This window comes from Phoenix dactylifera, unplaced genomic scaffold, assembly GCF_009389715.1.
Source record: "Phoenix dactylifera cultivar Barhee BC4 unplaced genomic scaffold, palm_55x_up_171113_PBpolish2nd_filt_p 000774F, whole genome shotgun sequence".
Taxonomy (NCBI): domain Eukaryota; kingdom Viridiplantae; phylum Streptophyta; class Magnoliopsida; order Arecales; family Arecaceae; genus Phoenix; species Phoenix dactylifera.
The window spans coordinates 193516-219952 of record NW_024068145.1 but is presented as its reverse complement, the minus strand read 5'-3'; the positions used below and the strand labels follow the sequence as shown (position 1 = coordinate 219952).

At 36.7% G+C, this 26437-nt stretch overlaps 1 protein-coding gene and 1 pseudogene across 1 annotated transcript; both read right to left on the bottom strand.

Moving 5' to 3' along the window:
• Nucleotides 1-1013: 1013 nt before the first annotated feature.
• On the bottom strand, nucleotides 1014-11186 carry LOC120107143 (annotated as a pseudogene).
• A 3828-nt stretch (nucleotides 11187-15014) lies between these two features.
• Nucleotides 15015-24584, bottom strand: LOC103712074 (succinate--CoA ligase [ADP-forming] subunit alpha, mitochondrial-like). Its single transcript, XM_008798464.4, is given in 8 exon segments — nucleotides 15015-15442; nucleotides 15444-15457; nucleotides 17006-17087; nucleotides 20179-20240; nucleotides 20951-21074; nucleotides 21157-21327; nucleotides 22672-22881; nucleotides 24144-24584. Coding segments are annotated over 8 exon segments (1215 nt in total). The 5' UTR covers nucleotides 24570-24584; the 3' UTR covers nucleotides 15015-15316.
• Between the last annotated feature and the right edge of the window lie 1853 nt (nucleotides 24585-26437).

Here is a 26437-nt window from a genome sequence, read left to right as displayed (position 1 = left end):
ACAATCAATTTTAATAATATTTGGCCAAATGACAAGAAATAAATTTAATATGCAGCTAAAACCATCCACTCTGATTTGCAATTAATCCCTTGGCATAGCAGACCAATGAACACTTGTTCCAATGACTTGAGCTACAGTCTCGCAAAGGAGCCAGGTATCCTAACAGACTTCAGTTTGAAGCTCAGTTATAGATGCAACCAGCCATACACAAGAAGCAGACTGATATATATAAAGACATTAAATCTTTCTAGTCACTTGATTCGAAGTCCTCAAATTGGCTACTTCAATATGTCAGAAACCAGAAGGCACTCACCTCTAAAAAAGAAACCTAAAGGCACAAATCCAACCTTGTGAAGCAGACTGATATATATAAAGACATTAAATCTTTCTAGTCCCTTGATTCGAAGTCCTCAAATTGGCTACTTCAATATGTCAGAAACCAGAAGGCACTCACCTCTAAAAAAGAAACCAGAAGGCACAAATCCAACCTTGTTAGCAGACAGCTTGTAATAACAATTTCTTAACCCTGTCATATTTTATTCTTACAACATCTCTCATAAATGAGAAAATTAAGTCTGCATCTCTTCAGCCTAAAATAAGTTATATCTATCTATTAATAAACAAAATGCAGATTTACGGAAACCAAGAAATCCTGCGCGTTTTGTTGCCAGCTTCATGATAAGTGAAGTCCACAACCATTTTCAATGAATAGCATTACCAAGTTACTAGAGAAAATGAATAGCAACACCTTCCTGCTTAGGAAGTTACTTCTTGCATATACAGGATCTTTAGGATAAAACATAATTGAAAATAATAACTCCTTGCAATGACAAAGAACGAGAAACTCCAATGATATTCATTAAATTATTCCATATTATTTAATCCATAAAAAAGCCATATATTTTCCTCAGAAATATGTAATAATTCCTCGATATTTTCATCTTCAATTTCAATTCCAAAGAAAATCACATCTCTTATACTGATTATTTCATAAAGACATACTGAAAAGTCTCTTCTTTCCTATTGTATATGCCAAGCCATCTCATGAGGGCATTCTAGGAAATAAAGTAAGAGCTCTGTTATTTTTTGTTTAAAGGGTTTGCTCATGCAAGGGAATTTTATTTTTTTGATAGAAAGGTAATTTGATTTTGAAAGTTGGAAACAAAAAAATAAGGGGCAATACTGCAGACTATTCCAGAGTCTTCGCAGCATTTTCCTCCTCGCTTTCTCTATAAATCTTCTTCCTCCTTTTCTTCTGTCTGAAATCACCCTGTAGTGTTACTTGCTAAGACACATTTATGTTGATTTGCTATGTTTATTTCATAATGCTCATCCATTTCAGATTTATATTATCTCGTGCTGTCCAACGTCAGTTTACACCCTTACTGACCATGGTTTATTGATTTCTGCACAAAAATAATTGCTTCTTGTGCCCAGAAATTACTTGACAGCAACCCTAGCGTTTATTTAAACCCATACGCACCACAGAAAGCACTCAGAACCCTAGAACTACAGATTTTCATACTTAAAATTCGAAATGTCACTTGCAGACATCAGAACATCACTCAGATTTAGTACAAAATTTATTTGATCCTCTTCATGGAACTCCAGAACCCTCATTGAGCAGTCCTAACTCCAAACCCTAGGGCTACATCAGATTTGCAACCTCCAGAAAACAACAGACAAATGGCTTGTATAACAACAGTCAAACCCAGCGAGTCATCTAACAAACAGTTTCGTTGTAGTGGGTTTCTCATCTATTTAACAAAGATATTCATTAATTATGAAAATAAAAAGGAGAAAAGTAATGTTCTATGCGAAGTTGAACATAACATTTTATAAACCATCCAGAGTGAAAATAGAACAGGCATCATGAGCGCCAAAGACCACTTCCATAATGACAGATGTAGAACAAATAAGTTAGGTGGAAAAAAAAAATGAAAGTTGGACAATTTTCAAATATCATCAAAGATATACGTGATAAATTGCCCATTTGCCTACCTGCTGTGTTCTATCCCCATGAATGGTGGTTGCAGGAAATCCATTCATACACAACCAGTGTTCCAGTGAATCAGCTCCCTTCTTTGTCTCTACAAAGACCAAAGTCAAAGCTTGCTGCAGGGATCAAAGTAATGGTATCAGTAACCATGGTAATTACCTGATCAAAATGATATTACCATATAATTAAGCAAGCAAGAAAATGTTACAAAAATCCAGTAACTTAAAGTAAATGGAGCCACCCCTAGGGGTGAAGAAGAAAACCACTAGAAAGATGAGTTTTTAAGCGGGTATGACCTTTCCATGAGCACCATTAGCTCTTTGGGCATGAAGAAGGTCCATAAGGTGGCTTCTTTTGTCCGATTCAAGAACATATTCAACTCTCTGAACAATCAAATCAGTACTAGAACCAACCCTTCCAACAGCAAGAAAGATGTAGGTGGAAAGGAAATCAGAAGCCAATCTCTGCATACAAAAGTTATAAATTTGTTAGTGCCCATACATGTCAGAAAATTTCCCATTAAATACTTCGAACAACATGCAAAGAAAATGAGAAGACAGATTGCCAAGACAACATACGGTAACCAGATTACAGGTAACATAGAAAACCAAACACTCTAAAACATACAACATATAAAAAGCATATCTATTTGCCTAAATTTTTTTTTTCTCCAAACTTTAGAAACTGCACAACGAGCACCACAAGCTATCAGATAATGCAAGCTTCCCTACACCTGCTCTGGATTTTATCATCGCCTCTTCATTCCACCATTCCTCGTGTTGGCACAGGTTCAAAGTACAGGTGTTGGGTCTGCATCCTTGTTATCATCAAATCTTAGAATACAAGGACCAGCTAAGGCTCCAAAAAATCAGTGTAGGTGTGAAGAAATGCCGTACATGACCTAAGTCTGTCGGCCTTGCATTATTTCATTCAACTTTTAATCATTATAGCCTATTTAATACACACTTGTGCCTTTTCTTATACACATTTATTCACACTCGCTTCTGTTTTTTGAACACACTTACGTCTTGTTTTTAACCCAAGCCATGAACCATATATTAAATGAACATCAAAACAAGCAACCTGGTTAAGTTACTTTTCTTTAAAAATAACAACCGTCCATCAAATAATTCTTGATAAAAGTACAAGTTAAGAACCAGAAGTCAGTTTGCTGATTGAAAAATCAAATAATGCTTGATGAGATCACAACCGTTCATCAATTCTCTTCCCCTGATAGACCATATGCATCGCACATGCCAACAGCCTAATCTGAACCCACCATAACCTCAATCCCATTCTCCTTATCTAATGTTGCACCTATTACGGCCTCCATCGCCTCCACCCTCCCCCAAGCATCCGTTGTCCACTCTTGGTGTCCTCCACCTGAGTCCATGAGACAGCCTCAACCCATGTAGGTGCCCCACACCCCACTTTCCTTCGGTACTCTTTATGTGACCCCCCCCCCTCTCTCAGTGGATTGCACGGCACTTTCCATGGTTGGGATTCATCAAAGCCAAGTCCAATCATAATGCTTCTGCCAGACACCAATCCCATACCCCAACCCATATCTTGTTGTGTCAACAACACAGTACATTGGGATAAGATGCACAGTTCAGGTATTTTGTCTATAGTCTATACCCTCTCATCCCTACTTTCATCAAGCATCATAATATCATAAGGTCACCCCAATCATATTATATCATAAGCAGTTTTCTCATGTTAAACCAAATCTTAAATATTTCTGATAAAATGACCATCTGAAATATTAGCTTAAATAATTGTCAGTCAATATAATATCAACACTTTCCAGTTGTCATGTTTCTTATTCACCTTTTTGACATGTCCCTCCAACTTCTTGTTTAGATTTCTAGATTAATTCTTGTCTCAAGAAGACTGAATATATTACTCTACTACATACCAGTGATCATAAGGTGTTAGCAACAAAAAAAAATAATAGAAAACCAAATAAAAAAAGAGTGCATCAATCATTAGGATTGGATGGTGGCAATTTCTAATGCCCTTTCCAGATCAAGTATCTACAGTGCCACAACCATAGAAAATTAGCAATCATGCATAAATTAACATATGTCACTTCCCATATAGTTCACAATAGGAAGCACAAGTTCATATGCACGAATAATAGATGCACAGCTCTGTTATAAAAGATTTATGATGACTCCAACAAAGATTTCTTAACCTGTCATGCTTACCATCTGAAATTAAGAAACCACAATCAAGACAAATATATACCTAAGGCAATTTATGTTAAGTTATATCCAAAATAAAAATGGACCACCCAGCATAAAAACATTAACACACAAAATAGCAGACAACTGGCAGATTCCAAAACATACATAAAAATAAGAATGTTCCATACATGATGGAACCAACCTGTATCTCTTTAGGAAATGTGGCGCTGAACAGCATCGTCTGCCTTATGCCTCGTGGGGGCATGTCCATTTGTTCAACAATTCTTCGAATCTGTGGCTCAAAACCCCATGTCAAGCATTCTATCGGCTTCATCTAAGGCCAAATATCTAATCATCTGTAATGAAACTCTAGCCCTCTCCAACAAATCTACCAAACGGCCAGGAGTTGCCACAAGAATGTCAACACCCCTCTCCAGATCCCGCAACTGCCAAGATACACGCACTGTAATCAGTAAGAAGGCATAATAGTATGCACACAAAAAACAGTACACTCACAACAATATATGAAGATTCCAAAGACCAGTTTTCTTTATCTAGTCAGGCCTAATTGAATGTATCAATAAAGAAAAACCAATAGAGGATTGGCTATGCAAATTCTCAAGCAGAAAGGTTATTCATCTAATACCATCATAAACCCTTGACCAATGTTGGAGCAGACACCAAAGATAAGAGGAGTTAACCACACTTCAAACAATAAACCAAGATTTCAACAGGCCTTTTTATCAAGCATGCTAGTTGATCAAATATATTAAAAAAAAAAAAAGGAACAAGTATTGTAGATACAGGTCTTATGAAATAAATATCATAATGCATCTAATAATATCATGAACATCATTAACCAGAACAAAAAGGGAATATAGAGATCTTTCACAAAGATTTTGTTAGCAATAAACTGCGTCAAAAGCCCAATAAGAAAAGCAAGCACAAGTGCAGAACTTGGTCTAGAAGATTAAATCAAATAAAAGTGAGAAAAAGCTTGATGGAAGCCACCACATTTTTCAAGACATGCTTTGCTTGTTCCAGTTACAAGACAAAAAGTTACTAAACGTTCAAATCCTACTTTAACTATTTTTAACAATTAACTGCTGCTTATTCACTAAAACCGTTAATTTTAGTCTGTCCTCAGTAGGCGGCGCAAATGAGCCGAGCAGCTTGCAAGCTACTTGAGCCCAACTGGGGTCCAAGCTTGACTCAACCCGACTATTACCGAGCTCGAGAAGCTCAAACAATTTTTCGAGTGGAGCTTGAATAGCAAAATACTTGACTCAAAAGCTCACAAGCCTAGTCGAGCATATATATTTTTTAATATTATTATATCTTATTTATAATATATTATTAATTTAATATTTAAAAATATAATATTTATATTCCTTTTAATCTGACCCAACTCTTGACTTTTAATTATATTTTTCATTATGAGGAAGGCTTGAACTCGAGCTCAAAAATGGCTCAATTGATTTTCGAGTCGAGTCGAGTCAACCCTCGAGTATTGCTTTGTTTTGATTGAGTCAAGTTCGAGCTTCGATATTAGGGTTGATCAATCTCGAGTCAAGTTTCAAGCCCAAATATTATAAATCGAGTCAAGCTTGTGGCTCTAGCTACTCGACTCGGCTCAGCTCGATTGCACCCCTAGTCATCAGCATGGTAAATGTATGTGAAGAAATAATAAACTATAAAAAGATAAGCAAGTTGGAACTACCTTCAGGCTTTTAGCACAAGCGACCTTAACCCATATGACATCTATACGCAATTCTACAAATCTCCCTCTGCTTATCAGCAAACCTAATAGCTTCAACAGCAGCAAGTGATTACCACAACTCATATAACCATTTGTTTTAAAAATGTTATACTCATGTATTTTCCATGTGCACCTTGCTAGGATCATAAATTTATATTTCGATAAATTTATAACCATTTATTTTCCAAGATGGGATTTGCCCCTTCTAACCAGAGTCTAGCTTTCTGGAATATCTGCACCTCTTTCAAATGGAAGTCGTGCTCTCAGTTCCAAGCCCCTACTAGTCCTCTAAAAATTCAGATTGCTGAAACTCTATAGATAATCTATCATATGTATGTTAGCCAAACAAGTTTGCAAGCCTTGGGTGGCTGTGTCTTTTTAAGGGCAAAGTTATAGGGGAAAGAAACATCCACATCTCCAAGACTCCCAACCTCCACTCAACATAGTCCAGCACAAAGACATGTCACCCACCTATTCCAACCTAAAGGTACCCCAGGCTTAGTATGGTATGATTAAAACTTAAAAATTTGCCCAAATTATATGCATCTCTTCAAAACTCACCCCATTTACCTTTAAAAAAAAAATCTTCATTCCAATGATGGGAAGGAGATAGAAAAGTAAGAGGAATAAAAGCAGAACAGGCAAACTATTGATGTTCTTTTGCCCTCCTCTTTGAAGCCTTCAAAAAACTGCTGAACTACTAGCAGTTCCCTCCAAATACCAGCTCTATCAAAGTGTAACATGCATTCACATTCTTTGCAATCTTTAAACCCATTTTACAACTAACACATATAACAAAAATAAAACATACAGCAAAAACGCTTGTTAAATGGTCATCATTTATAGAATACATGATTTGGCTCAAAATTGTCAAATTTTCATGGATCTGTTGCAACAACTAGATATGTCTCAACTGTCACTTGGAATATCATCAAAGGCAGATGTTTCATTAGTTATAATGTAATTATCTATATGCGACATCTCATGCACGTGACTAACTTCAAGAAAATAAGCATCCAATGGATGGTCGCTGATTTCATTAGTTGATGAAGTGTTTTCAAATTAGGCTTTCACCATTGAACTTATATGGTTATGTGAACTGATAAATAGATTTTCATTTTCATAGAGTTAATTATCTTGTTTTCTCGCTCTCTAACACAGATAAAGCCAAGGATAAATACGTATAATAATATGCATAAGATGGGACTATACTCATTGAAGCTGACCAGCAGCCATCTACTTTATAACATTCACATATATAATAAATATATTTGGCAAAAATCAATTTGTATTCACTCCCAAATTGCTAACATAAAACTCAAACTCAAGATATGCACATAATTACTTATACCCAAAAGCATACTGGTGTGCAACCCAATCATAACTGAGCTGGAAGAAATCAAAGCATACGAACAATACTTGAACCAACATCCAAGAGACTTAGTGTTTAAGGACCATGTAACAAAAGCATTAGCACTGAAGTCAGCCTCATAGTAATATATACAATACATCTAGTAGCGGTAAGGGGTATAAAAAATTATGACCATACTCATAAAAGTTATTTAAAAAAGAATGTGAAGCCAGCTCCACCGTGTCTTTTCAGAACTCTAGCAATAACAAGAACTGCCTACATAAAAATGCAAACCTAAGGACCATCAATCCCTCCTACTCTCCATCAAATTAATTTGTTCTCCATATGTTACTTTAAGAAATAGGAATCTCAATCTACATCTCATGTGGCTGACATCAATTGGTACTCAATACTCGCATATAGTCCATCATTTATTGCAAATGTTGAATCCAAGCATCTCTCAACTACGCTTCATAGGGATTTAAAATGATCCCACTTCGAATCATTTGGGTCATGATCCGAATATTTAAATCATCTCGATATTCAACTTTCCTTGAATCTTTCACATCTCATCATTTGTCAACATCATGTCTACTATATATCTATGTCAACTGAAAACACCTCAGACTCCAGTGCAGTTCTCACCACAAAATTCTCACATCCTACAGATTGTTTGCCTCTTCAACTCTCTTTACACATATTTCTCCTTATAAATCTCTTTTATCACTCCTCTCTCTACAAAAAGCCCTGTCATATCTACGCGTTCTACAAAAAGGCCTGACATAAGATCTAGCCCATTTTTGCCATAGTACAAGATGCTAGCTGAGTGTTAGACTATCAACCACACTATGCACAAATATTTGTAGAACTTCTCATGCATGTAAGATGAATGTAAAGGTAACTTCTACATTCATGCATGCATATTGCTGCCAAAAGTGACCATTTTGGCTATTTACTAGGGCAATTAAGCAAGGCTAACTACCTGAGTGGCGACTGCATGCATGTAAGGTGAAACATAAAAGTAACTTCTACATTCATGCATGCATGTTGTTGTCAAAAAACGACCATTTAGGCTGCTTACTAGGGCATCTAAGACAACCACCTGGGCAATGACTGATGTGCTTTATGAAAGGTGGAGCAACAACCTCAAATCTTTTAGAACCTAGCTAACACATGGTTGCATTAGTCACCAGTCTAAAGACCAGATGGCTGCTCATATCACTAAATGATATGAGCTATACAAATAACAAGCATATGTTATACTAACCTACAATTTAAGATGCTTATTAGCTATTCACATTACTTGCACTAAGTTTGTGTGTCAATATATATAAACTAATTTAACAACAAATGCCAGCTATAACTTGTATATCAACCACTTGATGCACAACAATCACATTATACAATCACATGGACATGCCCTTGCTCACTAACTTGCCTAACAGAAGAGGGTAAACTGTCCCACCTATCACAGACCCTCGGAGGTCTATATTGGCCACCTATCTACAACAGCTAACCTTCTCCTTCTTCCTCCACTTTTTTCCTCTCTTCCACTCTCTCTTCTCTTCCCCCCTGCCCATTTCCTCCTATTTGTTTCTCGTGTCTTTTCCTTTATCTTCTTCCTATTCTTCTTTCTCTTCCACTTTTTCCTTCAAATTTTACTAAGCAATTCTTTTCTTCCGCGGTTTATCATATTCTTTCTCCTCCCCTTATTTCTCTTCTTTCTGTTTTTCATAAGTAAATTCTTTATTCCAAATTTAATCAATTTCTATTTTATTCTCCCCTTCTTCGATCCCTTCAAGCATCTTTATCCTAACCAAGATATAATTATCTTTTCAAGTTTTGATGTATTAGCTTCTATCTTTCTTCCTTTTTGTTTCTCTTCACTTTGCATTTTCAATTTTTCATCGTCTCCTTTTCTTCGATCCTTTCTTCTCCTTCATCTTTTCTTCTCATTTTCTTGCCCGCTTTGCTCAAAAAGGAAAGCAAAGACCACCTAGGTTGCTGCGCAGTCCATTGTAGAAGCCTAGGAACCCACACTGGGTTCCATGGCCCTATTGACAATCTTCTGCATAGATTGAAGTATGCATGTTTATATATGATAAGAAAATTCCATAAAGATGAGGGGCAAAAAGTAAAATCCACTTTCTCAGATTGACAATGTTTTATTGATTCTTAACTACTAATAACTATGACATAGGAATGCAAGTGGTTCATATCAAAGTATGGAACTTTGCAATTTTAAGCCAAATACGGAAGCCTGCCCCCTAAGACAGCATAAATGAGACACCAATAATCATGATCCAGGTCATAATAACACAACTTCATAATATGTAGCAATTACATATTTCAATATCGTGGATAATCACGACATTAAGTGTCTAAGCAACCTAGGGAGTAATATCCCTCCAAAGCAAAAGATAATAGTAAGTAGAAGTTTAGTAGATCAGGAAGCCTTTTTGTTCCCATAACAGTTCAAGTTGAAACCAAACCACCCATTCATGAAGAGGAAAGAAAATCTTCAGTGCAACCGTGCAGGACACGGACGATACTTTGAAGCTAAACAAAAATCAAACTATGTCTATCACCATATATGCATATGCTGGTGTATGCATATATGCATGCATCCATTGACCACAGCCTGCTCAATGGTTACCCCATGGAGATGGATTTATTACAGTGCCAATAGGCAAGAAGCAGAAACTCCTACTACCAACCATCTGACATCAGTCAAACTCCATATAGAACCAGCCACAATGTCCCGGACAATAAGCTGGTAAATGGAAATGTACTTACAGGTTCACAACAAACAACAAAGTAAAAAAACTAAAAATCAAAACCCAAATGTGAAAATAATAACCTGCTGATTGATTGGCGCTCCTCCATAAGCAACAACAACCCTAACTCCAGTCTGGTAGGCAAACTTTCTAGCCTCCTCATGTATCTAGAACACAAAGCACAAAATATAAACACCAAAACAAATGGAAAAAGGAAAAATGAAATCATCAAGACCAGCAAATAGAAACGGGTATTCCCACGTTGGAACACTAAAATACAAAAACATACTTGGACTGAAAGCTCCCTGGTGGGGTGATAAAATCAGTGGCGAGTGGGTAAACCGTCCTCATACCACGTGGCCTCTGAGCAGGTTGCCCCTCATGATCCACTATTATGGGGAACAGAAAGCTGCGGTCTTTCCTGAGCCCTGTCTGGGCACAGGCCATCAGGTCCCGGCCTGCAAGGGAGATCGGGATGCATGGCGCTGGACTGGTGTCGGCTTCACTACTTGCACCTCCTTATGTTCTCATTCAGCTCTTGCCCTAAATCAATCCTCAGCAAATGTGCCCACAGGTGGTGGTACATTGTCACCACTCGTTTCAACAGGGATGTCCTCGTATGCATCAAAATTGATGCCCCGTATTCTCCGGGCCATCAAATGCCATCCTCAGTTGTTTCCTCATCATTTGCAAAAGGATTCACCTCACCGACTCCCTTCGATCCCATCCGCCAACTCTGGAGTTCCAACCACCCCCTCCACGGCCTCCACCAATCCAGGGCGCGGCCCGCGTCACGGACAGGACTTCCACCCAGCGGCTCCCGCCAGAAGGACCACCATACCCGGACGGGCCGCACGGCAGCCGCGGGGGCCTCGGCGGGAGCGGGGGCCGGGGGCTCAGAAGACGACGGGCGGTTGCGGAGATGAGGAGGGACGTAGGTACTGCGAGTGGAACGAGGAGCAGCAGCGGTGGCGTTGACAGCAGAAGAAGCACCAGTGGCGGCCGCCGAGCTCTCGGCTTCCGCGACCGAATCAGCCCATGAGGTTCGCATAATTCAGAAAATCAATCTAAACCCTAACGACAGCCTCAATCCAGCAGAATTACAGCAGATCTAGAGAAATCCGAGCAACGGGATCATCCACCCTAGACCAAACACAAAATAAAAAATAAACAATTTTCCCTCCGATGAGGGTTTCAAAATCCCCAGAAAACACAAAAAAAACGCAACAAATCCACAAAAGCCAAAGACGAAAAGCCTTGATCTAAACCAAAGCACGGTTTTAGAAAGAGAAAGAGACGAAAAAATAAAAAAGAAAACCAAGATTAGAGAAAGACCTGGAGAGGGGCAGGAGAAACCCTAGGATCGATTCCTTGGAAGGGAAGCGAGAGATTGGGAGCCACGGAAAGAAACCCCAGAAGCTTTTCAAAGAGAGAGGAGAAGACCGAATCCGGCGAGGACAAGACTAGGGGAAAAATATCTCGTGCTGGACGTCGCCTTTTTCTACTCCAACGCTAATTCCTCTTTTGTTTTCCGCCTTTATTATTATCGGAACCCTAATTATTGTAGAATAAGAGAGAGAGAGAGGGAGAGATGCGGGGAGAAAAAGAGAAGGAAAGAGGGGAAATCGGAAGACCTGAGGCTGACGTCATCGACCAAACGAGCGGTCGGCCTGGACAGCGATCTGGCTACTACAGCCGTTGGATCTGGCCAGGTACATCTCGGCTGTCCGATCGGTGTTCCTTCAATTAAGCCGAGAAGAGCACGTGACACTATGAAACATCACGTGCTCCGCAATGAATTGTGCTTTTTGCGTACAGCTCCCTAGCAAAATTAGATATCCTGGTAAGGGCCTGCCTTTGCATGATTTAAATTAAAGGCCGTTAAGATAAAATCGGAATACGCGACGCTCGTCAAAAGAAGCAGCAGAATGGAAGGCTGCAATCATCCTATTTGAATACTTTTATTATACAACCATTTGAGGAAGGAAGGTCTAAGGTGATAATATCCCATAATATTTCTCTTAAAATTTTTGTTGTTTAAATGCACTCTGATCTTGAGAACAATACTTTTTATTAAAAAAATTGACTAAAACTACTATTCTCATCAGACCACTCTTATATCTGCAAAAGTAATCCTTATAGAAGTGGGATACTTGAGCATGGAGCTCTGCTTTGTAATGCAGCTAGCCATCATTCCATTGTAACGGCAATATAAATGAAAATCATTTTTTTGCCATACATGTTTCAGGTTATTGGATGCAAAAAAAATCTTCATGCAGATCCAAACCATATTTTTCTCATTAAAAATACAAGAGATATTCAAATTACCAGACTGCTTATTATTTTCCATCGTGATATTACAATAATGAAAGATGTAGCAATTATTTTTTAAAAGTTTCCAGAAAAAATCAATTGGAGGATTGATTAGAAAATAATAGATGCCTTTGAGATAATTAGCAGAGACGGGCATAATTAAAGCCATGGAACCAAACTTCTGGCTCCGAGCTTCTGATAATGGGGATATTCGAATTTTGAAAGGTGGGAGCCGTTGGAGAAGCAAAGTCAGAGACGCCTTAGAAATTTGGATGAGGCCTTCCAGGCGTGGGAGAAAAGTTCGGAATCAAGTACATGCGGACGCACTCTAGTTGGCCTTTGGGATTGCCGGGTTACCAAGTTATTCTTTATGGTTAAATAAACAATTGTTGGTAGGAAAAAAAAGACTCGTTTGGTTGGCTTTGGTTATGGACAGGAGCGAACAGCTCGAGGGGCATACAACTACTAAAAAGATGACAGCTTACAAGACTTTGCAAGTCAGTTTAAATGACTAAATCCGTATCTTATTGGTAAAATACAAAGGGGCAAGCCTCAGTAGTCGAACGTAGTAGTCCACATGGTACATTGGAACAGTGATATTATCTGCTTAGCAACCAAAAATTTTAGATTCGAATCTTGGTCATGAACTTTATCGACTTGCCATTGGATAGATGATGATCATGCAAACCACCATACCATCCTGTAACATGAAATATGTTGCAATTTAGGCGCTAAAACACATGGTTTTAGCTATAGATACAAGTTGGACAGAAGCTTAACTCAATGAGAATGAGTTTTAGCTATGTAGGTGCCCGTTATAAACCTAGATTTTAAGTCATGCCTAAAAACCGAGATAAGAGGTCGGGCCGAAATCATAATTTAGTAGTTTTAAGAATTGGGATCATTTATCGAAGTAGAAAAAGAGACTAGGTCACATGTCGCCGGTTCAATCATCGAGTCAATCCGAGTTGAACCATAATATCATGATGATATAATAAAATATTAATTATTAATATTTATATAAAAATAGTTAATAATATATAGATAGAAACTATAATTATTAATTATTAAGTAAAGTAATTTTTGTACGAAACTAGGACAATTCAGTTGCTAGCGTGCTACTACTGTCTACCACCAATCTTTGGTCAGCTCATTAGAAAGGCAGAGAGAGAAATGGAGAAGGGAAGAGAGGCCAAGAGCTTTTGCACCTTTAATTTTACTACCTCTCTATTAGGATTCACTTACTACCAAGTTCTAATCTTCTACAAAAGGAGGGAAGGGGATGGGTTCTTATCGCCTCCCCCCGTTGGTCATTCACTAAGTTTTGGGGACAAAGGGGACAATGAGAGAGAAAGAGAGAGAGAGAGAGAGGGGGAGAAGAAATGCTAAAAGAGATGATAAGAACAAAGAAAAGTCTTCAACATGGTGAGATCTATAATCATGTTGGTGCTGGAGATGCAAGAAAGAAGGTCAAGGATGAGAGAGAAGCAAGAGTGAAAAGGATGATCAAGTTGAAACAATCAAATCCCTAATAGGTTAATTCAATTATTTTTTTTATTCCTCAAGAACTCTCAAATCTAGCTATAGCATATGGATTAGTTGCTGGACCAGTTGATGGTCTAATTGATTCAACGGACCGGTTCAGTTTGGTTTTAAAAGTATGGTAATTTACAATCGTAATAGCGCTTGATGATGTTTTTTTTAGAAATAAAATAGTTGTAATATCGATCACTAGAACTATTATGGTAAGAAATTAAGATTAAAAATTATTAAATAGGCTGTGCTTGACATTGTTAAACAGAAATTCTATTTTTATATTTTTTTTCAGATTTCTAAAAGTAGAAAATATGGTTGATTCTTTTTCCTTTTCCTTTTTTTTTACAACAAGGGACGAGCCAAAAAATATGTTGTTGTCAAAAAGTATGATTTTTTTTTTCTTTCACGTTCACGCTGAATGAGATGTAAACCTTTGAATTGACATGCAATCCAATAGACGTTATTTTATTCGGATGGATGACAAAAATGTCAAATATTCGTCATGATACCTGCTGCATGACGGTGGTGATGACCATCATCTAAGTTTTCATTATGTCAGGATTGAAAGATAAACGGTTGCACAAAAATGCAGTGTCGTGCACTACGCAACACCTTGATGCCGGCAAAAGTGATGCTCTTTCGGCAAGATCGGTGACGGAGCAACCCTATGAGCACGCGATTTATTTATTTATTTATTTATTGCGGGAATAAGCACACAATTATAATCGTATTTTGTTAGAAAAGAAACTCGCACAAATTCGCGATGTTAAGGGTCATTCACAACGGCACCTACCTAACGTAGTTGACTCAGCATCAAAGTGGCTTCGGCCTTCAGGACTAAACAAATTGTGTACAGCGTTACAACTATTCTTCGATAAGAGCCTTTATTCTCTGGCGAACAGGACGATCAATATGTGCTTTTCAGCTTCTTCTGCAACTCCAATGCAGGGAATCTCTCCAGGAAGGCAAACTCTTGTACCTTTTCTTGTTGGATCGCGGAGAAACAATTTGATCTTATCCTAGAAATATGTATAAGCTGTGGATGGTAGATAGCATAGTTTATATAAATTGGAAGATCCTTAAGCGAATGGAGGTCCAATAGAACATTAGCTGATTGGATTGCAAATCAATAAGCATGTAAAGTATACACTGAAGAGGTTTCTGTTCAATTATTGGGAACTTGTCAAAAAAAGACTCTGCTTGGATGGAAAAGAGAACTAATTCCCGCAAACACAGGAAAATAAATCGAGAAGATGTAAATATGAGCTGCTAATGCGCACTCAAAGCAGTAGTAGTAAATTGAAGAGATCACTTCCTGACATTTCCAGGAGTACAATAATGGGAAAAAATCACTTCATGGCGTTTCCAGGAGAATTATAATGGTAGTGCCTCCTATTCTACAAGTCCACGTTGTTTGAAAACATCAAGCATGGCAGCACCAATCTTGGCCGGGGATTCGACCACTGTTACGTCTGCTTCTCTGAGGGTCTTGATTTTGTCCTGTGCAGTACCCTTTCCCGCCTGACACAATTGCTGCAAGAAACCAAAATTACACATTCAGCTTATAAAGCCGATCAAAGCTACCATGAGTTGAGTATCCATTAGCGATCAAAACCATACGATCCATGATCCAGATAGGACAATCCTTCTGGAGTAGAAATAGTAATGAGATTTTGGTCCAATTATATCAAGCTTCAAGAGAGTTAAATTCAGGGATTCAAAACAAGTAATGTTGCAAAACAGAATTATGCAGTAGATAGCTTGGATTAGAGCAGATAATAATGACATGAATGTCTTAGGTCACTGTGCCAAATTTTGTCGTTAATCATCTGAAAAGAGCAACAACGTCATCTGCCTGACGATAGATTATAATAACGAAGATCAATGATTGTTTCTCAGCTAAAGGGAGGTGTATAATAAGAAAAGAGTCCATGACCGGAGCCTGACTACAGAAAAGCAATTTCTGCTGAGCACTCAACCAGCTAAGGCATCCATTGGCACGGTGTTGCTGGATGATAAAAAAAAAAAAAGAGCATCTGCCTTCCCACCTGCCTACGGGGACACTTAAACCAACATGACTTACAATGCTTGAGCCATTCCTACAATCTATTAGCACCTCCAAGGGCAATTTTTTCATCTTTAAAGTGTAGTTTACAAAGAATTGTTTTTAAAGACTACATCCGACAACTCTAAAATTTCAACAGGCTAACCATACATCCACATATGCCTTCAGAAAATGTAATATCATATTCATCTAGGCGGTTGGCATGAAAATGTAAGAAGAGCAGGCTCTTCGCATGCTTAAGAGTTGCTCCTATCAGATGCATCTTTTACGTACAGAGGGCTCATATAAAAGTTTGTAGTAGATGGAACGAAAACTAGTTATATGGCAGAGTTAATAGCATTAATATATTTGAACTGCTTTTTTCCCTGACCAATGCTTTCCAATGGTAGCTTTTGCCCTTTGCTACCTTAAATCCTCAGCTTTGATGATGCTAAAACACAACCTTCAAAACCCAAGAAATCTTAAAAACTAGTGACATCGCTCTGAAAACCTTCCTGTTCAACCCCTCTAATCCATGTTTCCTATAAGTTCTTCATTTTTATTTTTCAGTATCTTTATAATTTCTAAAACTTAGCTGAACAAATTGCAGTTACACTAACAAAATTATTCCAAACCCGATCCCTCCTCTGCTCTGTATCCATGATTTGAGGACTCTGAACCTATAAGTTCTTCATTTTTATTTTTCAGTATCTTTATAAGTTCTAAAATTTAGCTGAACAAATTGCAGTTACACTAACAAAATTATTCCAAACCCGATCCCCTCCTCTGCCCTGTATCCATGATTTGAGGACTCTGAACATATGTATCCCAACCAAGTTTTACTAGTGCCCCCCAACCCAGATAAAAAAAAGGGAGCTCCTCAAAAGGAAAAAAAATAATCTTTGCAGCCTGTTCAAAATGCACATGATAGTTTTTTGGGTTTTCCTTTTTTTTTTGCAAGATAAGGCCCTCTCTATAACTTCAAATACGTACTGCAAAGGGGAGATGTGAAAAACTTTAGATGATATGGTACAGACCTCCAGCATGACCCATGCGACGACCTGGTGGTGCTGTAAGTCCAGCAATAAATGCAACAATAGGCTTCTCAGTTCCACTTTCCTGTTCAATTTAGAAAGAAATGAATGTGAAGCATGGAACATTCTGAAGCAGAGAAAATATGAAGCATTAGCAAAATAAACAAAGAAATAAGTTGAAATACGATAAACTTACTAATAATTTCTGGTGCAATTGTTACGTTCAGTTAAGTTAAACTATAGTAACAGCAAACCATAAATTCCATCTCCATAAAGAAAATAACCTATTGGCTAACACAGTTTGCCGATGTAATCTGCCCAATTTCTCAAATTTAAATCATTTATAAGCATTTTAAACAAGAATTCAGAGTCTCCATGGTTCAGAATGCTTAACAATCAGTAGATCACCTGTTGCTCTGATTCTTTTAATCTGGCGCATCCTGAATCTACTAATTTTTAAGAATATGGTGCTTGGTTTTATCAACATTTATCTATGACCAAATATCTAAAACTTTATAACCATATATGTTTAGATCACCTCATTTAACATATGAATCCCTGCAACATTAATGTAATTTTATGAATATAAAGCACTAAAAGCTGAAAGGACATCTTTCCTTCTACAACAATCTGATAGCTTTTCTCCCCTGATTCCCAAAATGTCAGTATGTGACCCCCAAGCCCACCCCACCCCTCCCCTGGCCTAACAAAAAAAAAAAGGAAAACAGATCCAGCTGTTCTTTCCATCTGTTTGTACAACAGATCCGAAATAAAACCTTAGGGCATCTTGGGTCATAGATACAGCAAGGATGTAGTTTGTTTGTCCTCCAATTATAACTGCATTTCAAATTCTCCAATCCAGCTCAAGTTGATTTTTATGCAATTGTGCAAAGCTTTTTCAGCAATTCCAATTATGCATTCACCTTATTCTCGTATCATCAAGTCCTCAACTAATGTACTATCATTAGCTTTCTGAATACAGTTAGTTAGACAAGCAGTTATAATTTCTAAAGAATAAAGGCTTAAGATGGTCGATCTTCATAGAGGCTTACTACAATTACAAAGAAATTCAATAGTAGTAGCCTCACAAATCTCCATTGATATGAGCATCCCCATTTTGTGCGGCTCTTCCTCCACATTATCCACAAAATTGCCCACATATTATAAGATGATATCTCCAGGTTGAGAAGACATAAAGGACAATCAGTTCTACACGCTTGTTCGCACTTTCTCTTAATAATACTTACCACCTTCTACCTGACTTCTGGAATAATTTATTAGCTCTAACATTGCTTTTTCACGCAATCTGTTATAATACTTTTATTCTTATGATCAAAACCAAATAAGTATTCAACATATTCGACAAAATCCAATTTGATACTCTACCGCCATAATTTTCAACAATGGCATGTGAATAAGTAATGCCTATCCAACTAGTCATTTCAAACCTTTCATTTCGTGACCAAAGAGAACTTTAGTCCCAAAACATTAAATGAGTAGGGATAATGTGCTGAAGATGGGGGATAAATAAATCTATGCAATATAGATATACTTGCAATCATAAGGTCTGGTTTAAGACTTGATTTCTACAAGAAAGAATTACAACAGAAAATGACAGCAAACAGAGTAATGTTTGTAGACATTTAATTCACTTCTAGAACTCCTGAGATCGATGAAAATACTTTTTATATTAAGCTGCTTGCAAAGCTTGATATTATGGTTATGGTTACAGTTACATGAAAAAGCACAAAAAATGTTCTCTTCCAAGGTATGCCAATTAGTAAAGAATAAAATCCGTTTATATCAAAGAAAAAACCATTTACATACCACCCATATAAGGCATCAAACTAGAGACCTCTCATGTGATTAACAGACACTTAACCGGCTAATAGCCACTTAGCCAACATGACAACATTTAATTTTGTTATATTATCATGGTTTATTATACTTATTTAAAACTTGTTCATGTTACAAAATATAGTCATTTGAAATTTGTTGTTATATTTCATAGTTGAATAATTAACTCTTTTCATAAAAAAAATGATCCTTTTTTTCACTTGATATAAAATGAAAAATGAATAACTTCATTTTATTTCTTATGACATTTTCAAAACCTTTTATTTAAAATATTTAAAAGCAATAATAACTTCAACATATTCCTATTTTTGAATATATTTTTTCTTATGAGTTCTTTAAAATAGATAATTCATAATTCTTTTTAATTATGTTGCAATTAAACAGTAATGGTGGTATTTAATATATAAAATTTTCAATACTTTTTATATTACATATTTTATTTAAATAGTTTGTAATTTTTAGTATATTTTTAATATAAATCTGGTTAGATCAGTGTCCAAATCATAGGCCGAATCAATCTCTGTGTAGGTTCAATAACTAAGCCTTAAACCATTAACCGGTTATTGTGTATTGCAGCAATTTTAATCATGGATTTTGTTCCCATCCTTTATGATCATGTCATTTATGTTAGTTTTCATTATTGAATTCCACTCAAAGTCCAATTTATATTTGATCAGTATCTAACTCACATCTGTATTCAGATAAAAAAAATATGGATATAACTAATACTTGACTTGAATCCATATCATCTTCAAAAATATATGGATATGCTTGTCATCCAATTCGTATCAGTATTTATTTAGAACAAATATGGATACTAACTTTGGTATCTATTTAATATTTGTATCCGTATTGATATTCACTGAAAAAATATGGATATACCTATATCCGATGCATTTTCAGCCCTATATCCTTATACTTTAAATATGCTGCAAACAAACTAATTCTCAATGCTTATGAGACTGGACTAAGTAATAAAAAAAAAATCAATGTTAACCAAAAGGCAAATTTCCAACAATTAGTCATAACAAAAGAACGCAAATGCGAACACAAATGTGCAAAGTTGCAAATAAAGCAGCAACATAATTATCTTCTATCCCATGTTTTTAAACAAGGGAGAAAAATTTTCCAATGGCTGATAACTTCATCTACCTCTCTTTATTGATGACCTCTGGATATAATATAGTTGTGCAACATGAAATACTAAAAGATAACATAATATTGTTCAGGAACATAATGAACCGAAAAAACAATATGAATATCTCCATTCTACATTGTTCTTATAAAGTTTAATCTACAGCATTTCCAGCATTATATACCTGTATTAAAACTGCAGCATCCTCTTCTGCAGTTCCTCCAATCTCCCCTATAAGAACGATACCTGAAATACAAATGATGCAAGCAGCATCATAAAGCGGGATAAGCAGTCATATGTTAACATGGCAATTATTCAAATTTCATCCAGATGTTGGAAATACATAGTCAAAAACACGTTGTAAAAAAGGCTTAGCAAATACAGGAGAAAATTCATTGAGAATATAATGATATAACAATCTTTTAGAAAATAATGGCAGCACAACCATCAAGCAACGTTAAACCCACTAGAACACAAAGAAATGAAAATGAACATTTTCTTCTTTGTGTACATGTCCATAGTTAAGAACAAGGTCATTACAGGTGCAAGAACAAAGAAATCCATAGCATTAAATATCAATTATAGGTGGGCATTAAACATGTATGAAGAGAAGACAGTAACAATCATCCATTATCATTCTTTATGAGTTAGTATGTTCTCGTGGTTACAGCTTAATCAATCAAAGTAGCAGCAGCCTATGGTCACATTCGGGCTTCAAAACATCATGAAGTGAGAGGACCATAAAACTTTCATATCCACCTTCATATCACAAAAAGGGCGGCCCAGTGTGCAAGGTTCCCACTGGTGCAGGGTAAATATGATGGAATAGAATAGGAAGAAGTGTGAATATGATGGATATTGGATAGCATACTGAACAACAATCTGGTGCTCAGATGGTTTCAATAAAACTAGATAAATATATATGGGACATGACTTCAGACTTGTTAATAGCTTACCTTCAGTTTGAGGATCTTCAAGGAACCTGGTTACACAATCAACAAAATTTGTCCCATTGAACGGGTCACCCCCAATACCTACACAAGTTGACTGTCCTAGACCGACAGCAGTTGTCTGAAAAACCTGCCATTAAAACACAAAGAGTAATTCGCTCTTATATTTCTTTCCTAGATCTTTAACTTAATGAGATAAGTTAAGTTCATACTGCTTCATAGGTTAGGGTACCGGATCGAGATACAATCCCTATACGCCCTGGCTTGTGAATATATCCAGGCATTATTCCAATTTTACATTCTCCAGGCTTGATAATGCCAGGACAGTTTGGTCCAATAAGTCGAGTTTTTGATTGCTGGTTAAGAGCAGCCTTCACCCGAACCTGATATCCAAAAAAGTCAGTACAGAGGCTATTTATGAGAAACAGAAACTAACCATATAAAAGTTTCCCCCATCTTAAAGTGCAGAGACTGCCATGCTCACAATATTGAGTTTTGCATCCTGCTGCGATTATAATTGGATTCATTTAAGCAACTATTAAATGATTACGAGATCTGAATTGTCATCCATACCTTAAATCAGCTACAGATATAATATCGGAGATTGTAACTAAAAGAAAAGAAAAAATAGCAAAAGTTTTATAATTTTAATGATATCTATAAAATTCATGTGCAGAAGTGCACTAATAAAAAATATGTGCATATACTAATGAAGTAAAACTAAATCATCTGTAACATATGGTATATATTTTCATGCATTTGTATTAGACTAACACAATGAAGTGTTTATTTGTCAATAATATATTTCTGGACTGCATGGCTCAAGAAAAAATCAAAATAACTGTACACAAGACAATAATTGTTTCCACTCAAACTACAGCCATAGTTTGACAATATTGTCATCCAATCCCAATTATGGAGAGAAGTCAAAATGCTAAAACCATAACTGTTGGAGAAGACCATAAATAATTAGCAGAGGCATTATGAATTTTAAGTTCCAAAAAGAAGGCAACTAAAATATTTTAACACTGTTAATGATACTCATGAACTAAAGAATTGAATCAAAATCACAGAAGAAAAAGTGGCAAGCAGACAGTATAAAAAATCTAACAAACAATCAGAAAGATAAAATCTTCATCCAGAACATTCATACAGAATATTATGAGTTTATGACACAGATGATTTATGAAAATGCAATAGGAAATTATGCACTATGCCATTGAATGAGGATAAGATCTAGCTCAAAGCACCAAAGAACCACAAAATAAAGAACATGTTGTAATCAGCGCTGATTTTGGGGTGACGAATGAAGGGAAGAAAGAAAACAGAATTATTTATTCCGCATGAACCATTTCCAGTCCACTTAAAGGGATGCCATCAGGTGCTCATTTTATAACTCAAATGGGTTGCATCAAACAAATTTCATGATATTGCAAATTAATATCCCCATGTATACTCCACGTATATGCAGACCTCTTGTTAATTTATATACTTGATGCACCATGCCTGTTTTCACTTCTTCTCCCTTAAAGAAATATTTCTCATTGTCCTCTTTGGAGGAAACAAAAAGAGAAGAGGATGAACTATAGTAAATTACAAAAAGGAGCAAGACATTTCTTCTAATTCTTTTAGCAGAAAAAAAATCTAACAATAGAATCCATATAAATATAAAAATAATAAAAAATACAGCACATAGAATAAAAAAAGTGAGAAGAATGCTTCATTACCATGTCATGTTGTGGAATTCCTTCGGTAATGCACACAACAAGATCTAATTCAGCTTCAAGTGCCTCCAGTATTGCAGCAGCAGCAAAAGCAGGAGGAACATATATAACTGATGCATTAGCTTTTGTCTCGGCCTTTGCTTCTGCTACTGTGTTAAACACTGGAAGACCCAAGTGTTCAGTTCCACCTTTCTTAGGTGTCACTCCACCAACCTGTCATAAGAAGACAGAAAGATATCTTGAACTGAACTACACCACCATATCAAAAATCAAACAACAACTTGATAAACTATTTTCTAAAATGCAAATGTTTTGGAATTTCACAATAAATATGTGGAGCAAATCATTATCGGTATTTAGCTACTAGATCAGTGGTAAAAACGAAGAGCAAGGATATTAGGACGGAGTACACATAGATCAGATTCTGCAATCATCTTCAACTTCACCTCTTTTCAGCCATCAGTATCCTTTGGTAAGTGCGCACAGACTTAGCAATCATTGATAAGACGACTTGAAAATTTGTGCTACAGGTGCGAACTGGTAAAAGAAGTGGTGCAGTGACTGGATTTTTACTGAGGAATTCTTAAAGGAGGACTCCTTATCTCATGAGATTATAAGACAGGATCTTGGAATGGAAGACCTCAACCTCCAGCGAAATGTAAACATTTAAAGAGAATTCAATTCCCTGAGGGCAAATATGGCCAAGGATGGAGACTAGGACAATAGTAATAGACCTATCTCCTAATTCATATCACCTTTCTCCCTATAATTATCAATTTTTCTTTTCTTGATTATGATGTCTAAAGATAAACCATGAACAAGAACAGTTTGATTGAATTGGGAACTTCATCGCATGAAGAAAGAGGAACTGAAAAATATGATTGTGGGGAGGAAGATTGATGCTAAGCTGACTTATTTTATTGCAGCATGAAACCAGATCCAGTTGAATAGGACGGTGAAGGATTCATGGAGCCAACTCCGAACCATTGGGAGAGGGCTTGAGCGCTATGATAATGGTAACAATTCATTCCATCGGTGGCCAGCTCAAAAGATAAACTAGGCAATGAATTGCATAACAGTATATCCTTGCTTTCGCTGACAGCCTAAATTCCTATAAAGAAAACAGTAAAGGACTCTGCAGAACACATTTTATCCAACGCAAAATAAATCAATGAAAAGATTCAACCGCGAGCAGCTGCAGTGTTGGAACGATCCCTGCATTTATCTATAGCGAAGATTACCAAAATAATATGACATGCCACCTCCATGAATAAATCAAAACCAACCCATCTTGGAGATAAAATTGGATAATAAATCATAAGAAGCAAATCACTGGAAATTAGAAAATAACCCACGATCAGATCCATGAAAAGGCAAAACCCATACGAGAAAGCAGACTCGTAGACACAAATCGCCAGAACATATCAACGATCCACGAAATCGTCGAGGAAATAGAGGGAGGGGAAGGAACGAACCATCTTGGTGCCATACTCGATGGCTTGCTCGGTGTGGAAGGTGCCGTTCTTGCCTGTGATCCCCTGGCATATGACGCGGGTGTTCTTGTCCACGAAGACGGCGGGCGGCGGGGACGGCGCCGCCGCGAAGTGGCGGCGTAATTGGGAGGAGAGAGGAGAGGAGGCGGAAAACCTGGGCTGGGAAACGAGCTTGGAGGCGAGGGATCCGACCAGCTTCGAGGCCTGGCGAGACATGGCTGGGTTCTGTTTTGGCCCAAAAACGCCGCAAGCCGCCTCCTCCGGGGATTCTTTCCTCTCTTTCCTCTCTTCCCGAGTATTTATAGCACGAAGACTAGTCGCCAGGAACGAACGAACACAGCTGCCGACGTGTATACCAATATCAATATTGGATAGGGGGTTTATGTAAACTTGTAAGGTTCCATGCATGCTTTAAGAGTTTTATAAAAATACCCATCTGCAATTTTCATATTACAAAGAGACCGACACCGACGGCATGGGACGCTTGAATTGAGTTTTGGCCGGTGTCCGAAACGATTGCATGTTTATTTAACCAAAAGCCCCTGTAGTAATAAATATTAAATAAAAGGACAGCGAGTTGCAGCTCGCGCATGCAAACTTGAGAGTGCGACCAAAATAGTTAGCCTGCCAGTGCATATAAACATAACCATTTATTATGAATATTGTTAAAAATATTTTTTCTATTTTTCTGATAATTGATTCTGGTCAAACTGGCCATTTTGTAGAGCAAGGGATCTTTCTCGTGGTCGCAACTTATTGAATCAAAAATTGAGAAGAATCATAGAGATTTGCAATTTGGATCTTAAAAAACTCACATTACCAAGCGCCTACTTGATCATCACCAAAAAATATAAACAATAAAAAAATAAGTAAAATATATGTGAGCATGAGATATTGATTTATTGCACCTCAAAATACTTCCATCTCCTCCCCTTTCTAGGCCTTCCTCACCCTCTTCTCCAAACGATATTAGAGAAAGAGCGACAAAGTTCCAAATTCTTTATTATTGATCTTGATATTGGACTTTCTTATCCAAAATTCATCATATCTTACAAAAAGATTGATCGAAGCATACACTTGTACCTCGAGTATCAAGGAGTAGTCATTCTGGGGCTACAAGGGCATAATCCATGGTACTGCAGGATGAGGGAGATCGTGGTTATATCACTTCATGTAGGACCAATGTATATTGGAGTGTTGGAGGTCGAAAAGGCATAATTTGCAACCCTACCTTGTAGTGGTCATGCATTGTCCAAAAAATTTTATAGCTCCCGGAATTATGAACACCACATAAGAAAAGCAACATGAGAGGGACGGTTCCCATCTTGGTCTAAAACAACGTAAATGTTGGATATTTTTTAACCTTCTTTCTATATACTATAGTAGATAGAGAAAATCTAGTCTTATTTCATATTTCCATTGTTATTCTCTTTTAAAGAAATGTACCACGTGACATAAGAATGGTAGACAAATCAAAAGATTTATTAAACCATTCCTATCATATTGATGAAGGTGAAAGTTGGAGGGATGATTAAAATAGTGGCCACACTTATGCTTGTATGTACAAATTTTGTCTTTATAGCTAAGCATGAATTTATCGGAGAAAGTAGGTTGGGTTTTCTCCCAGAAAAGGGTCATAAAAGTTGTTCTTTCAAAATTTTTAAAAAATATACAGACTTTCCATGGAGGAAAATCTTGTTTGCAGAGAATCTATCAATTTGCATGCATTATTTTAATTAATCCAAATGATCATATCAGTGATTGGGTATTTCACAGCATTGGAAAAGGTCCATGTCCCTTGTGACAAATCCAATATATGATAATAAGAAGCTATAGGAATGGAGATTTATGAGAAAACAAAAGTGTCATGACTAGTATAATAACAATCAAATAAGAAACAAATTTGTTACTTGAAATTTACTTTAACTCAAATATTGTTCTTTTTTTTTTGCCCTATGTTTGTTGTATTTTATAAATAAAAAATTATCTTTGTTCCTAATATGGTGATTTTAAAATTAACTATTTTATTTTTTTGAATGAACACATTTTTTGGATTTTCTTTAAAGATCTTTGAGAAACACATTTCTTGATTTAGACTCAAAAGGCACATATTTTGAATTGGAAATTAAGTTCATTAGAGACAAAATTTTATTAAACATATACAATAAGTTAAAAGGATGCATCCATCGAGCGAAGGGCCAAATCCTAAAGTGAGAAAATAAAAATGGATTACCATATTTGCGAGATTTGAGAAGTGCGAGCGAATTAAGATTATA